This window comes from Schistocerca americana, chromosome 5, assembly GCF_021461395.2.
Source record: "Schistocerca americana isolate TAMUIC-IGC-003095 chromosome 5, iqSchAmer2.1, whole genome shotgun sequence".
Taxonomy (NCBI): domain Eukaryota; kingdom Metazoa; phylum Arthropoda; class Insecta; order Orthoptera; family Acrididae; genus Schistocerca; species Schistocerca americana.
The window spans coordinates 223,796,575-223,813,809 of record NC_060123.1 but is presented as its reverse complement, the minus strand read 5'-3'; the positions used below and the strand labels follow the sequence as shown (position 1 = coordinate 223,813,809).

Genomic DNA, 17,235 nt, shown 5'->3' with positions numbered 1-17,235 from the left:
AAGATATTTAAGGCACTTTCTAGGAACAGCACTCTATCCTGTAAGCATACTTGTGACTTAACAGTGAACCATTTCTTACAGCTTTTTCATGCTTAGCTATATTTCAGAACATAGTTACACACACATCACCTCCAGGTTTGTTTATTTTGAGGTGTGGATTTATGTTGTTCCACTTCAGGTCCCTCCTCTCCCTACCTCCCCCTTTGTCCCTATATATGCTCTGTGTTTTTAATTGGTACCAAAAAGCTAGTTTCTAAGTAATGTCATTAAACCCATGTAGTGTTGTGTTGCTTAAAGGTTTTGTAAAATTTGAGATGGACAGTGTCTTAATAGATAGCCATTAACTGATACATTACATTAAAAAAAAAAAAGAAAATAGTTACGCTGGTTTTATCATAATTGTAGGTTGTAAAAAAGCTTAATTTAAGACTCCAGTTAAGTCGCATAAATTTTTAAAACTCTTTAATTAATTAGTTATTAGTGTATATGGTAACAGCATTGATTCTTGCTTCACTGAATGAAACTGAGTTGACTCCACTACTGAGTGAAAACCATTTCCTTCATTTTTCATATTGTTTCTGTTATTATCCAATATTGAATTTTTTTAGTGTCTCCTTTTTTATTTTCTAGGAATTTTAAAACTGGTGCTGGCGGGACGTATGGGTGAAGCAATTGAAACAACAAGCGAGTTGTACCCAGGTCTGCTGGAACGAGATCAGAATCTTCTGTTCCTGCTAAAGTGTAGGCAATTTGTAGAGATGGTGAATGGCTCTGACTCGGAAGTCTGCCCACCACGTTGCCCTAGAGGGCAACCGTTTTCCTCGCCTCCACACCACTTGGCCCCACCACCTACGTCGCCTCCTCAACCATCACCACCTTCAAATTCGTCAAGTCAGCAAGTTGGAAAAGCCAGAAGAAACACAGTGGAAGAAAACAACCTCAATAATATGAACATGGCAATGAATGGCAGCAGTGAAATCATCCGTCCACCACCATGTGCCGGTGATGCCGATATTGACATGGAGGAGCCTAGGAATGGCCACTCCACGAATGGTTACCAAAATGGCAGTAGTCATCGGCTTGAAGAAGAAATTCAGGAGGAGGAAATGGGTGAGCTGCTTGTTTTAAAAGTTAAACATCTCAAATGAATCATACAAACCTCTATATGTGTGTAACTGACCATACTTGACAAACAAATGGAACGTTGTTGTTGTTGTCGTCGTAAGGTGTGAAAGGCGATGGACTTGACTTTCAGAGCTGAAGTCCCTTTGCTTGTCATAAAAAGCAGAAGAGTGAAAATGAAAAGAAATATATACACATTTGCAGACTTGAGAATTTCTTTCACATGTTTCAGTGAAATATACAAGCATTTAGAGACTTGATAATTTCTTTCATGTATTTCAGCAATATTTAATTGCAGTGTCATATTTACATAAAATGCTTCAGTGGCTAAACCCATTTCTAATCATTAATTTTTTTCAGTAGTCTCATAAAAAATTTAAGAACAAACCTCTATTGCAAATATGTTGCTAAAGCACATAATATATAAACACTATACAAGAATGTATCAGTATACAGGGTAATTCTGTGATGATTTTACAGACGTTCAGGAATGATGGTGAAGGGTAAGTGTATCAATTTGAGATAAAGGACCCTAGTTTGTAAATGACTGAGTTAAAAAATTATTCATATATATCTAGCAATGGCATTTCTTGTACTGTGTTGTTGTTGCTAAGACTGTAGGATAGGCAACTTTCAGCGTTGTAAGTGTCTAATGAAACAAGAAAAAAAGTCTAGTAAACATGGGCTCCAAAATGTATGCATTTAGAGCTATGATCACTTGTTCATCTTCAATATTATGAAACACAACTCTTCGACTGCAACCTCTTTGGTTTCCATATTTTTCAAGGACGTAATGTAGACCAGAACAAGAAAAAGACATCCAGTAAATGCATACCTTAAGAGCTATGGCCACCTCTTCAGGAGAAGAGATGTGTTTCACAATAGTGAAGTTGAAAAGTGTTCATAGCTCTAAAGATATGCATTTTAGACCCTATGTTTATGATACCTATTTTTCTTGTTTTTATTCATAGTTCACCTCTGAGAGTTGCCTACCCTACAATCTTAGCATCAAGAGCAGTGTCACATGTATTCCACTGTTAGAAGTATCAGAACGATGTCCTTTCTGGACCAGGGTGCCTTACCTCAAATTGACACAGTTACTCCTTTTCTATCATCCCTGAAAGTTTGTGACATTATGAAATCACCCTGTATATTAAGTCAGCATTTGTGTGAGGCCTCTATTAGTAGTATGAATTCAGCTATCATTTGCAAGTACTTACACAGCCAGATGTGGCTGTGGGAGCCCTTACAGTCAATTGGCATACAACCATCATGTAGTGTAATTAAATACTAATGTTAAGAGACAAATATTTATTGCTGCTCTCAGCTAATATCATTTCAGAAATTAATTTCTTTTGTATATTGCAAGTCAAACTGTGGATGAGGCACTTTCTTTTTCTTTTCCTCCTCCTCCTCCTCCTCCTCCTCCTTCTTCTTCTTCTTCTTCTTCTTCTTTGGATTCTTTACACTCTATTGTTAGTTTTGTTTGTCACTCGTCTGTTAGTAGGCATTTATCCTTCAGTAATTTTTCAAATTCTGTCAACATATAATCGAATGAACTATTAATAACACAGTTTCACTACATAACTAAATAAATGTAAAATTTATTATATGAATATAATAGAGGGAAACATTCCACGTGGGAAAAATATATCTAAAAACAAAGATGCTGTAACTTACCAAACGAAAGTGTTGGTATGTTGATAGAGACAATAAAAAAACACACACACACACACACACACACACACACACACACACACACACACACACACACACAAATTTCAAGCTTTCACAACCCAAGGTTGCTTCATCAGGAAAGAGGGAAGGAGAGGGAAGGATGACAGGATGTGGGTTTTAAGGGAGAGGGTAAGGAGTCATTCCAATCCCGGGAGCGGAAAGACTTACCTTAGCGGGAAAAAAGGACAGGTACACACTCGTGCACACCTACACATATCCATCCGCACATATAAAGACACAGGCAGACATATGTAAATGCAAAGAGGTTGGACAGAGATGTTAGTCAAGGCGGAAGTACAAAGGCAAAGATGTTGTTGAATGATAGGTGAGGTACGAGTGGCGGCAACTTGAAATTAGCGGAGGTTGAGGCCTGGTGGGTAACGGGAAGAGAGAATATATTGAAGGGCAAGTTCCCATCTCTGGAGTTCTGATAAGTTGGTGTCAGTGGGAAGTATCCAGATAACCTGGAAGGTGTAACAATGTGCCAAGATGTGCTGGCCGTGCACCAAGGCATGTTTAGCCACAGGGTGATCCTCATTACCAACAAACACTGTCTGCCTATGTCCGTTCATGTGAATGGACAGTTTGTTGTTGGTCATTCCCACATAGAAGGCTTCACAGTGTAGGCAGGTCAGTTGGTAAATCACGTGGGTGCTTTCACACGTGGCTCTGCCTTTGATCGTGTACACCTTCTGGGTTACAGGACTGGAGTAGGTGGTGGTGGGAGGGTGCATGGGACAGGTCTTAGACTGGGAGCGGTTACAAGGGTAGGGAAGGTGGTTTGGGTATTTCATAGGGATGAACCAAGAGGTTACGAAGGTTAGGTGGATGGCGGAAAGACACTCTTGGTGGAGTGGGGAGGATTTCATGAAGGATGGATCTCATTTCAGGGCAGGATTTGAGGAAGTCGTATCCCTGCTGGAGAGCCACATTCAGAGTCTGATTCAGTCCCAGAAAGTATCCTGTCACTAGTGGGGCACTTTTGAGGTTATTCTGTGGGAGGTTCTGGGTTTGAGGGGATGAGGAAGTGGCTCTAGCTATTTGCTTCTGTACCAGGTCGGGAGAGTAGTTGCGGGATGCAAAAATTATTTTCATGTTATTGGTGTAATGGTTCAGGGATTCAGGACTGGAGCAGATTCGTTTGCCACAAAGACCTAGGCTGTAGGGAAGCGACCGTTTGATATGGAATGGGTGGCAGCTGTCATAATGGAGGTACTGTTGCTTGTTGGTGGGTTTGATGTGGACGGATGTGTGAAGATGACCATTGGACAGATGGAGGTCAACGTCAAGGAAAGTGGCATGGGATTTGGAGTAGGACCAGATGAATCTGATGGAACCAAAGGAGTTGAGGTTGGAGAGGAAATTCTGGAGTTCTTCTTCACTGTGAGTCCAGATCATGAAGATGAAGATGTCATCAATAAATCTGTACCAAACTTTGGGTTGGCAGGCTTGGATAACCAAGAAGGCTTCCTCTGAGCGACCCATAAATAGGTTGGCGTACGAGGAGGCCATCCTGGTACCCATGGCTGTTCCCTTGGTATGTCTGGCCTTCAATAGTGAAGAAGTTGTGGGTTAGGATGAAGCTGGCTAAAGGCAATGAGAAAAGAGGTTTTAGGTAGGGTAGCAGGTGATCGGTGTGAAAGGAAGTGCTCCATCCCAGTGAGGCCCTGGACGTGCAGGATATTTGTGTATAAGGAAGTGGCATCAATGGTTACAAGAATGGTTTCCAGGGGTAACATATTGGGTAAGGATTCCAGGCGTTCGAGAAAGTGGTTGGTGTCTTCGATGAAGGATGGGAGGCTGCATGTAATGGGTTGAAGGTGTTGATCTACATAGGCAGAGATATGTTCTGTGGGGGCTTGGTAACCAGCTACAATAGGGGGGCCGGGATGATTGGGTTTGTGAATTTTAGGAAGTAGGTAGAAGAAGGGGTGCGGGGTGTCGGTGGGGTCAGGAGGTTGATGGAGTCAGGTGAAAAGTTTTGTAGGGGGCCTAAGGTTCTGAGGATTCCTTGAAGCTCCGCCTGGACATCAGGAATGGGATTACCTTGGCAAACTTTGTATGTAGTGTTGTCTGAAAGCTGACGCAGTCCCTCAGCCACATACTCCCAATGATAAAGTACCACAGTCGTGGAACCCTTGTCAGCCGGAAGAATGACTATGGATCGGTCAGGTTTCAGATCACTGATAGCCTGGGCTTCAGCTGTGGTGATGTTGGGAGTAGGATTAAGGTTTTTCAAGGAGGATTGAGAGACAAGACTGGAAGTGAGAAATTCCTGGAAGGTTTGGAGAGGGTGATTTTGAGGAAGAGGAGGTGGGTCCCACTGTGACGGAGGACGGAACTGTTCCAGGCAGGGTTCAATATGGATAGTGTCTTGGGGAGTTGGATCATTAGGAGTAGGATTAGGATTATTTTTCTTCATGGCAAAGTGATATTTCCAGCAGAGAGTAAGAGTGTAGGACAGTAAATCTTTGACGAGGGCTGTTTGGTTGAATCTGGGAGTAGGGCTGAAGGTGAGGCCTTTAGATAGGAAAGAGGTTTTGGATTCGGAGAGAGGTTTGGAGGAAAGGTTAACTACTGAATTGGGGTGTTGTGGTTCCAGATTGTGTTGATTAGAATTTTGAGGTTTTGGGGGGAGGGGAGCTGGAAGTGGGAGATTGAGTAGATGGGAGAGACTGGGTCTGTGTGCAATGAGAGGAGGTTGAGGTTTGTTGGAAAGGTTGTGGAGGGTGAGTGAGTTGCCTTTCCGAAGGTGGGAGACCAGGAGATCGGATAGTGAGTTGGAGGGTGGCATGCTGTTCTGATTTGCAGTTGGCCTGTAGGAGGATGCTCTGAACAGCCGGTGTGGATGTGGGAGAGGAAAGATTGAGGACTTTCATTAGGGATAGGAGTTGACGGGTGTGTTCATTGGCTGAGTTGATGTGTAGGTGAATGATTAGGCGGCTGAGGGCTATGGATTGTTCAGTTTGGAACTGGTATACGGACTGATGGAAAGAAGGGTTACAGCCAGAGATGGAAACTTTAAGTGTGAGGCCTGTCAGACAAGCCTGAGTAAATAAAATATGGGAGCGTAATCTGGCTAGGGCGAAGGCATGTTAGCGGAGGGAATGTAAATAAAACTTAATGGGGTCGTTGTGGGTATGTTGTGAGGGTGACATGGTATCTCCAACTCATGATTCAGATGTGTGTTTCTGCTCTTCGGATGCAATAGTTCTTAAAGTTTTCAGGTGAAGTTTTGTAGTAGCTATGTGCATGTGCTATGCATGTGGAGTACGTTGAAGTATTGTCCAGGGTCAGTTCATGTAACAGATCTTGTCCGTTCATGCTGAATTGACAACACCCTTATCTCATTGTCATTTGATAATAAACTCTGAACTGAGAAGCTGATAGTGGATTTATGTATCGTTTCTGAGATTATCTGCACCTAGGTTTGTACAACTACGTTTATTGAAGACACAAAAGCAAATGGCATTATCATTCTGCATTATCACATTGGTGTAAAATATTTTTCTCCTGCTGTTCTACAGGCTTTCTGAGTCATATACCAAAAAGAAAATCTAGTGATAATGGACATAATTGGTGAAGTACAGCTGGTGTGATGGGAACATCTGCAGGGTGTTTCAAAAATGACCGGTATATTTGAAACGGCAATAAAAACTAAACGAGCAGCGATAGAAATACACCGTTTGTTGCAATATGCTTCGGACAACAGTACATTTTCAGGCGGACAAACTTTCGAAATTACAGTAGTTACAATTTTCAACAACAGATGGCGCTGCAAGTGATGTGAAAGATATAGAAGACAACGCTGTCTGTGGGTGCGCCATTCTGTACGTCGTCTTTCTGCTGTAAGCGTGTGCTGTTCACAACGTGCAAGTGTGCTGTAGACAACATGGTTTATTCCTTAGAACAGAGGATTTTTCTGGTGTTGGAATTCCACCGCCTAGAACACAGTGTTGTTGCAACAAGACGAAGTTTTCAACGGAGGTTTAATGTAACCAAAGGACCGAAAAGCGATACAATAAAGGATCTGTTTGAAAAATTTCAACGGACTGGGAACGTGACGGATGAACGTGCTGGAAAGGTAGGGCGACCGCGTACGGCAACCACAGAGGGCAACGCGCAGCTACTGCAGCAGGTGATCCAACAGCGGCCTCGGGTTTCTGTTCGCCGTGTTGCAGCTGCGGTCCAAATGACGCCAACGTCCACGTATCGTCTCATGCGCCAGAGTTTACACCTCTATCCATACAAAATTCAAACGCGGCAACCCCTCAGTGCCGCTACCATTGCTGCACGAGAGACATTCGCTAACGATATAGTGCACAGGATTGATGACGGCGATATGCATGTGGGCAGCATTTGGTTTACTGACGAAGCTTATTTTTGCCTGGACGGCTTCATCAATAAACAGAACTGGCGCATATGGGGAACCGAAAAGCCCCATGTTGCAGTCCCATCGTCCCTGCATCCTCAAAAAGTACTGGTCTGGGCCGCCATTTCTTCCAAAGGAATCATTGGCCCATTTTTCAGACCCGAAACGATTACTGCATCACGCTATCTGGACATTCTTCGTGAATTTGTGGCGGTACAAACTGCCTTAGACGACACTGCGAACACCTCGTGGTTTATGCAAGATGGTGCCCGGCCACATCGCACGGCCGACGTCTTTAATTTCCTGAATGAATATTTCGATGATCGTGTGATTGCTTTGGGCTATCCGAAACATACAGGAGGCAGCGTGGATTGGCCTCCCTATTCACCAGACATGAACCCCTGTGACTTCTTTCTGTGGGGACACTTGAAAGACCAGGTGTACCGCCAGAATCCAGAAACAATTGAACAGCTGAAGCAGTACATCTCATCTGCATGTGAAGCCATTCCGCCAGACACGTTGTCAAAGGTTTCGGGTAATTTCATTCAGAGACTACGCCATATTATTGCTACGCATGGTGGATATGTGGAAAATATCGTACTATAGAGTTTCCCAGACCGCAGCGGCATCTGTTGTTGAAAATTGTAACTACTGTAATTTCGAAAGTTTGTCTGCCTGAAAATGTGCTGTTGTCCCAAGCATATTGCAACAAACGGTGTATTTCTATCGCTGCTCGTTTAGTTTTTATTGCCGTTTCAAATATACCGGTCATTTTTGAAACACCCTGTATCTTGTGAGGCTTCTTTTGCTAATCTAGACTTGCTAAACCAGACAGCATCAGGTATTAAATTTTTGTTGGGTAATTTGTGAGTTCCACCCGATATTTCTGTAAGCTGCTACCAGACAACTTGGTGGAGCTCCACACACAATCTGTTGTCACTTTATTTTTATAACCATTACTCTGAGTCTTGTAACAGTCCAGGATAAATATATGTTTGTATCATTTTTTACCAAGGACTGAACATCAGGAATGTCATAGTCATTATAAATGAGCAACTTCATTCCAGTTTTTCAAGCCCATGTTTCTCACAGCATAGCAAATGCTACACATTAAGTGTGTGTGTCTCACTCCTGTTGACCGCTCTGTTTCTTTTCAAAGATAAAGAACAGGAATTTTTTGAAGCATTTACTGTAAGCAATGTGTACTGTAAACATTTATCAATTGATAACAATTCATTGCTGATATTTTAGGACCTGTTCAGTACCTGCTGTCTATAAAAATAGTTCTCACAAAAACCATGTCATTCATATTGTAGTCACTTTGTTCAGTTTTCATTATTCTGGCAAATTGTATATTTTAAGCAAAAAAGTATTTCTGCAGTGGAATGTTCACTACAATGAAACTTCCTGCAGATTAACCCATTCTGACCCACTAGTTACAATTGTGTACATTAATTTTTACTGTCTCTTAGCTGCAACAGAAATATTTTTTCTTAGTTGAAACCTCGTACTTATGTTTGTGAATGTTCAGTCTTTTCCTCGTGCACAAATGCTGCCACGTGTTGTGCATCACTATAAAAATATCAACAAATGACTGTAGGAGTGTGCAGCACCATGTGACCGACAGAATACACGTAAGTGATTGATTAGTTTTATTCTACTGTATAATTGAATGTTGTTGTTGTTATTTTGCATTATAAATTGTTGACTGATAAGTTTATTTATTAAAACAGTAAATATTTTGAAATTAATTACTTCAGTCCATAGGAAGTGTACAATTGTAACCATGAGGTCTTGAGCACAATATGTTACTCAACCTTTTTGTGTTTACTTGATATGTAGAGCCTGTTGTAACTATTTATTTCTTATTCAAGCAATTTCTATGAGCTTTGATTGAGATTTCTTCAAAACAGACAGGACTGTTGTATTACTAGTAATGGTTATAATGTGTTACAGTTCAGAAAATTGGCAAAGCCTTCTAGGTCCAATTATTAACAACGTGGATAGGCCTACTGTATATTGTTATACATAGAAAAATACTACTAGTAGAATTAATATTTGTGATTTTTTTTAAAATTTTTAAGTTGTCTTCATAATGTCAAAAAAAAAAAAAACAAAAAAAAAAAAACAAAAAAAAACCCAGTATTTCGGAAGAGAGAGATGCAGGTACCTTTTTAGAGGGGCTTGTGAATGGGAAGGTGTCAGATTTTGATTTGTTATAAGATGAAAAATTGCATCCTGATTAGGATCCTTCTGTTATCATCATCATGAGAAAAACAATTTAATAATATCAATCTGTACTGGTAAAAAGTTGTGTTACGCCATTATGTAATTATGTATATCATAAGGCTAAAGTTGACGTGTCTCCTGTACAGCATGATCAGATGATCTGTGAATGTATGTTATGAGATGAATACAATACAAAAACAAAGACGAAGACAAGTACTTCAAAAGGAAAAAGTGAGAGTGGGGGTTGACAAAATAAACAGGAAAGAAACCAATGACCAGATATTGCCAAATAATGAAAGTGATAGGCATAATGACAATGACAACAAATTATAGTGAGAGTCAAGAAAGTTATCAAGTTGCCAACAAAGAAATTAGTTATACAAAACAGATTTTATTAGAAAGAAAGGACAGTGCTGTTCCTCAAAACATTGTATATACTTCATATAATTATGAGAACTCTAAAATTTCCTGTAGTTTGAAAGTATTGGGACATGATGTTACAAATGTGATTATTCTTACACAATAAGTCCAACATTCTTCCATCCCATTTACAGTGCAGCTCTCTGTGAAAACAGAACGTAAGGGCCAAGGCAACTCATTGCATTGTCAGAATGTTCATGTTGTGTGGTAATGGAGGACAAAGATTATATTATTCTTAATCATAGAGCATCAACTCAACTTCAGGAATCCTTATTAGAGGCATTTGGGCAAGGACCAACAGTAGTTTTACAGTTAGAACAGAGAATAAAAATAGAGAAGAGGTGTAAACTATATTTTGATGTTTTTTATTTTCTTCATACAAGCTTTTCCAAGCACTGAAACAAGAAAACATTTATGCTGCTGTAATTCTCAGTCAACAGTTTTGCTTATCCTCCTCTAATGCTGATTAAGGAGGCACTGAAAAAGAAAAGAGGATTTTTAGAAGGAATGTGCAGCCCAGATGAGATAACACTGGTAAAGTAGTTTGACAACAAAACAATTGTTCTAGGTTCAAATTTTATTGGGAAAGAAGAAACTAACAATGCTGAATGTGGGAAAAAGAAATAAAATAAATATGTTACTATCAGTTGATCAGAGATTGTAAAACATTATAAACATAATTTATGAAACATTTTATTGTTGAATTGAAATACAGTGAATTTTACATCTATTGTGTGTGCATTGGAGTCACATTTAGCTGCATTATGTAGGGAAAGATTTTTTGTCTATAATGATTTGAGAGTTCACACACACACACACACACACACACACACACACACAATTACAATGTTGAATACTATGAAACCCCTATTTTATGTTTTCATTCAGTCCAGACTTAAAAAACGCAAAACTGAGAAATATTCAGAATCGAGGAAAGCATTAATATATATAATCACTTACTTGGCCATATGATTGAAAATCGTAATCCTCTCCAATATATTGTAAAAAATCTGTGTAAGTGAAGGAAATTAACCGTACACTGCCGTGTTTATCCAGCAATTTGTGGTAATGAATTTCATCAGTGTGTAACAATAAGTAAAAACTAATCAAAAAATTGAAATTGATATCTGGGTACAAGGTAATCAAGCTATTTTACAGTAAGCTATGACCATAAATTATATGTAAAAACACGCATTTTTGAGAGATCTTTCCTTTGTGTTCATCCAGAAAAAAGCAAAATTTGATGAACATACTGAATTCAAACAAAAATATTACACCAGCTAAGTGGTTAAACCATGAGCATAAATGCAGACATCTACTTAATGACAAAATTTGCCACCATTGCTGTTATTGTTTGATGCTTTTCTTATGAGGTACACTTTAGATGCTTGCCACATCAAAGTGTTATTTTAGGCATGATGAGAGAAACAGAGACGTGAGAAAGTGGGTTTGCTTCCCCCGTGTACATTACAAGCTTATTAGAAGTTGGCTCAGTGAATTTTTGTATACTGTGTAAAATGTAAAATTTGAAAGAAAGCTCGGGCTCTACAGTTTCACCTCATACCCTGTATCACTGCTGCCAATCTCTTACAATCTAGTGTGTGGTGCGAAATATATATGTCAGTAGCCTGTGTAGTTTTTACAGCTGTATTGTGTCAGATTTGAATACAAAAATCTTTAAAATGTGCTGTTGCAAAACCCTTTTTATATTCCCATGTGACATTTATGCCATAGCACATATGCATGAAAAGTATATTTTCAGCACTTCACAAAATGGTTTCACCCCGATCTATACTCCCATCATTGAAGAGCCACCCCCCCTTCCATAGGTCCAGCAGGCAATCTCATTTTACATGTGTTAGTGCGGTGTGGTGGGTGTGCTGGCTATTGGGTGACTTAACAAGTCGCCAGCCAATAAAAGGTTGATGATTGATAGTGGTGCTGAATACAGTATGTCTGCAAAAAGAAAGAGAGAGAGAGAGAGAGAGAGAGAGAGAGAGAGAGAGAGAGAGAGTGTGACCTATAAACTTCACAAGAAAAGGAGTCAGCTGGGCCCCTTTGTCGCATATTGGCTTGGTCCGGAACAATTGACATCAATTTTTGTTTTTGTTTTTCCAATTGCTGTTGCAACCTAGCAGTAGTTGTATCATAGTTGCATGGTGAAGCTAAACATTGCAAGTTGTGTTGGCAACACTGATCATGGGTCACATCACCATTCCCTCTCTTACGTCTCCACTCTCCGGAACAGCTTAAAATATTCACTCAACTCTGCCACCACCCATGGGGCAAACCATCTGTCTTTCATGCCCCTTACAACCCATTCAGTCACATCAAATATCAATAGGAAGAAAATGGGACGAAGTCAAGCAAGACATTGAGTAAGAACTTAGAATCAGGGTAAGCCTTACTAGGAAGAAATGTAAAATTGGGGAATATTTAACATTGACCTTATGGGTTTTTCAGAAGGGCTACGAATTTATGGTGTAGAATCGTGAAAAATGTAAAATTGAAGTTGCACTGTACTTATTTTTAAACTGATATGCATCTGGCCATATTGTAACTACTTGACTTATTATTGTTTAACTACTGTTGCTGCTTTTGTGCATCTTGACTTTAAAATTGCAAAATGTGGGAAGAGAGATATTTTTTCCTACTACAGTTAATAAGCTAGTTCTGATGGACCACTCGAACTTCATTCCGCAAATGTTATGCATCTGTTGGCATGGTGTCAAGTCAAAATCATCTAATTATCCCACTGCTTCTCAGATATATCCAAATATGTTTACATATCACAAAAAAATAGAACAGAAGGTGTATGTAGTCCCACTTGGGCATTTTTCAAACTAAAAAAAATAAATTTTTTTTCTTCTTCAGCCATTGCCACCTAATTATAAAAATCTGCCAATATGAAATTTTTCTATTTTCTACCTACTGTATTTACCTGAGTGAGAGACACCCCTGAATATAAGACTACCCCTATTTTTTTAAAATATTCTGACTAATCAAAGTTACAAACTGTTTTATTAATATAAAGTATATGCCTGAAATGTTAGCATTATGTCTAATCTAAACTTACACCATGTCGATTACCTACCTTTTGATAATACAGGGAGAAATAATATAAACAGAAGAAACTGTTTAATTAATTTTTATCTTCACTAGCTTTTTTGCTTCCTAAGCCTATCATCTGGGGTATCACTACAATTGTGAAATTTATGTCTTTGTTGTCACAAATATTTGGCTGTTCTTTCTGAATACATTGGGATTCCTGAGGTTGTGGTTATAGGAGGGCCTGAGAACACAGCTGCCTTTCCCCCCCCCCCCCCCCCCCCCCCCCAAATACATTTCGGATTTCACTTCTATACTGTCATGAGAATGTTACAATGTTTCTGGCTTCCAGACATAATGTCTGCCTGCTGCTGTCTCATTGGCTGTATAGAACAGCAGAACAGCAGCTGATATGTCTCCTTTGGTCAGAATTGACAACATTGCTGAAGGGAACATGTTAAGTACACCACTGACACCTATCTCGACTTTCACCAGCTTCTGCGGAAATATGTACTATTGCTGTGTATTTGTCCAGCTTTAAAGTCAATTCAAATGGATTTGGGCAAATTGCATTTTAAATGTGGTGCATGTTCATAAAAAGCCAAAGTATGCGGTATAGATTCCTTGGTTGGCACTATGACGAAATCTGCTGTCTGCTCACCACTCCCCTCCCCACCCATCGTAGTTCTCAGCCAAGCTGGTATCACTGTTGCCCCTCCAGCTCTTGTGTAGTGCTGTGCCTCAGCATCTGTTAAACACGGACTGCAATATGTGCTAGAGTGCAGATCATAGATAACACCACCAACTAATACATAAAGAAAAGGCTACGATCACAGTTCAGTTCAATCTTGAATCAGGCATGGTGGCACAATGGTTAGCACATGGAACTCAAATTCGAGAGGACGACGGTTCAAACCCGCATCCAGCCATCCTGATTTGGGTTTCCCGTGGTTTCCCTAAATCGATTCAGGCAAATGCCAGGATGGTTCCTTCGAAAGGGCATGGCCAACTTCCTTCACCATACTTCCCTAATCGGATGGGACCAATGACCTTGCTGTTTGGTTCCCTCCCTTAAGCCAACCAATCAGTCAATCAATCCAGTTCTCAAACTTTCGCTCGTCCCCCAATCTACTGACATTTGTTAGAACTATTGCCATGATGGATTGTGCCGCTGTAATTTATTCTCATCATAATAGTTGTAGTTAGTACAAAACGATCTATTTCATTTGTTAGTCATTATACTGAAGAGCCTAAGAAACTGCTACACCTGCCTGATACTGTGTAGGGCCCCCACGACCATGCAGAAGTGCTGCAACACAACATGGCTTGAACTCAACTAATGTCTGAAACAGTGCTGGAGGGAAATAACACCAGGAATCCTGCAGGACTGTCCATAAATCCGTAAGAGTATAGAGTACTGAACAGTATGTTTCAAGGTATCCCAGGTATGCTCAATAATGTTCATGTCGGGGGGGGGGGGGGGGGGGGGGGGGTGTTGTGGCCAGTGTAAGTGTTTAAAGAGAGAAGAGTGTTCCTGGAGCCATGCTGTAGCAATTCTGTATGTGTGAGGTGTCAAATTGTCCTGTTGGAGTTGCCCAAGTCTGTTGGAATGCACAGTGGACATGAATGGATGCAGGTGATCAGATAGGGTGCTTACATATGTGTCACCCATCAGTCGTATCTAGACATATCGGAGGTCCCATATCACTCCAACTGCACGTGCCCCACACCATTACAGAGCATCCACCAACTTGAACAGTCCCCTGCTGATGTGCAGGGTCCATGGATTCATGAGGTGACAGGCCCAGGCAAGGCATAAAGCTTTATGTCATGTAGTTATCAAGGGTACACGAGTAGGCCTTTGGCTCCAAAAGCCCATATCAATGATGTTTCGTTGAATGGTTCTTGAGCTGATGCTTGTTGATGGCCCAGCACTGAAATATACAGCAGTTTGCAGATGGGTTGCACTTCTGTCACATTGAATGATTGTTTTCAGTCCTGTTCTTGCAGGATCTTTATCCGGCCTCAGCCATGTCAGAGATGTTGATGTTTTACTGAATTCCTGATGTTAGGTGTACACTTGTGAAATGATCATATGGGAAAATCCCCACTTCGTCATTACCTGGGAGATGCTGTGTCACATCGCTCATGTGCCAATTATGAGACCACATGCAAACTCTCTTAAATCTTAATAATGGGCAATTGTAGCAACAGTAATCAATCTAACAACTGTGCCAGACGCTTGGTGTCTTACATAGGCATTGCTGACCACAGCACGTATTCTGTCTGTTTACATTTCTCTGTATTTGAATACGCATGCCTATACCAGTTTCTCCGGCACTTCAGTGGAGTTTTTCTTCTTGTTTCATTTGAATGTCACCATCATGTTCTAAAACTGATTAAATCAGGTAATGTTTTTACCCAGTATTCTAATACTTAAACAGTGACCAAATTTTGCATTTGTAATCCACTTAGTAAATCATTAAAATTTCTCATAACCAAATAAAATATTGACTTGGGTTGAGAATCAAGTAATGTTCTTTGAAGGACAACTTTTCGCTTTTGAATGCTGCTGTTGTTTTTCTAGTTGTTGTCATTGTTGTGGTCTTCAGTCCAAAAACTGGTTTGATGCAGCTCCCCGTGCTACTCCTTGCTGTGCAAGCCTTTTCATCTCTGAGTAACTGCTGCGACCTACATCCTTCTGAATTTGCGTACTGTATTCATCTGTCAGCCTCCCTCTACAACTTTCAACCCCCACGTTTCCCTCCAGTGCTAAATTGGTGATCCCGTGATGCCTCAGAATGTTTGCTACCAACCAGTCCCTTCTTGTCAGGTTGTGTCATGAATTTCCCTTCTCCCCATTTCTATTCAGCACCACCTGGTTAGTTACGTGATCTACCCATGTGATCTCCAGCATTCTTCTGTAGCACCACATTTCAAAAGCTTCTATTCTATTCTTGTCTAAACTGTTTATTGTCCATGTTTCAATTCCATACATGGCTACACTCTGTAGAAATAGTTTCAGGAAGCACTTTCTGACACTTAAATCTATACTTGGTTTTGACAAATTTCTCTTCCGAGACAATTTTATTGCCATTACGAATCTACATTTTATATCTTCCCTACTTCGACCATCACCAGTTATTTTGCTTCGCAAATAGTAAGGTTCGTCTGATATTGTGTGTGTCTCATTTCCTAACCTAATTTCCTCAGCATCACCTGATCTAATTCAACTACCTTCCATTATCCACATTTTGCTTTTTTTGTTGTTCATCTTATATCCTCGTTTCACTGTCCATTCCATTCTGCTGCTCTTCCAAGTCCTTTGCTGTATCTGACAGAATTACAATGTCATCAGCAAACCTCAAAGTTTTTATTTCTTCTCCATGGATTTTAATTCGTACTCCAGATTTTTCTTTTGTTTTCTTTACTGATTAATCAATATACAGGTTGAATAACATCGGGTATACGCTACAGCCGTTTCTCACTCCCTTCTCAACCACTGCTTCTCTTTCATGCCCCTCGACTCTGCCATCTGGTTTCTGTACAAATTGTAAACAACCTTTCGCTCCCTGTATTTTACCCCTGCCTCCTTCAGAATTTTAAAGAGAATATTCCAGTCAACATTATCAAAAGCTTTCTCTAAGTCGACGAATGCTATAAACGTAGGTTTGCATTTCCTTAGCCTATCTTCTATGAGAAGTCGTAGGGTCAGTAATGCCTCCCGTGTTTGTACATTCTCTTGAATCCAGACTGATCTTCCTCGAGGTCTGCTTCTAGCGGTTTTTCCATTCTTCTTCTGTAAAGAATTCGTATTAGTACTTTGCAACCATGAATTATGAAACTGGTAGTTTGTTAATTTTCACATCTGTCAGCACCTGCTTTCTTTGGAATTGGAATCATTATATGCTTCTTTGAGTCTCAGGGTATTTCGCCTGTCTCATACATCTTCCTCACCAGATCGAAGAGTTTTGTCATGGCTGGCTCTCCCAAGGCTATCAGTTGCTCTAACGGAATGTTGTCTACTCCTGGGGCCTTGTTTCGACTTGGTTCTTTCAGTGCTCTCCCAAATTCTTCATGCAGTATCTTATCTCCCTTTTCATCTACATCTATGTCCTCTTACATTTCCATAATATAGCCCTCAACTACAGCTCCCATGTATACACCTTCTATATGATCCTTCCACCTTTCTGCTTTCTCTTCTTTGCTTAGGACTGGTTTTCCATGTGAGCTCTTGATATTCATACAGGTGGTTCTTTTTTCTCCAAAGGTCTCTTTTAATTTTCCTGTAGGCAGCATCTGTATTA

At 40.2% G+C, this 17,235-nt stretch overlaps 1 protein-coding gene across 1 annotated transcript in view; it reads left to right on the top strand.

Annotated features, from left to right (window-relative positions):
* The window catches only part of LOC124616674 (ran-binding protein 9), a 232,461-nt gene that overhangs the window by 199,855 nt on the left and 15,371 nt on the right, over positions 1–17,235 (top strand). The window contains exon 6 of the mRNA XM_047145004.1: positions 631–1,110. Within this exon, the coding sequence (XP_047000960.1) occupies positions 631–1,110 (480 nt within the window). The remainder of the gene's footprint in view (positions 1–630; positions 1,111–17,235) is intronic.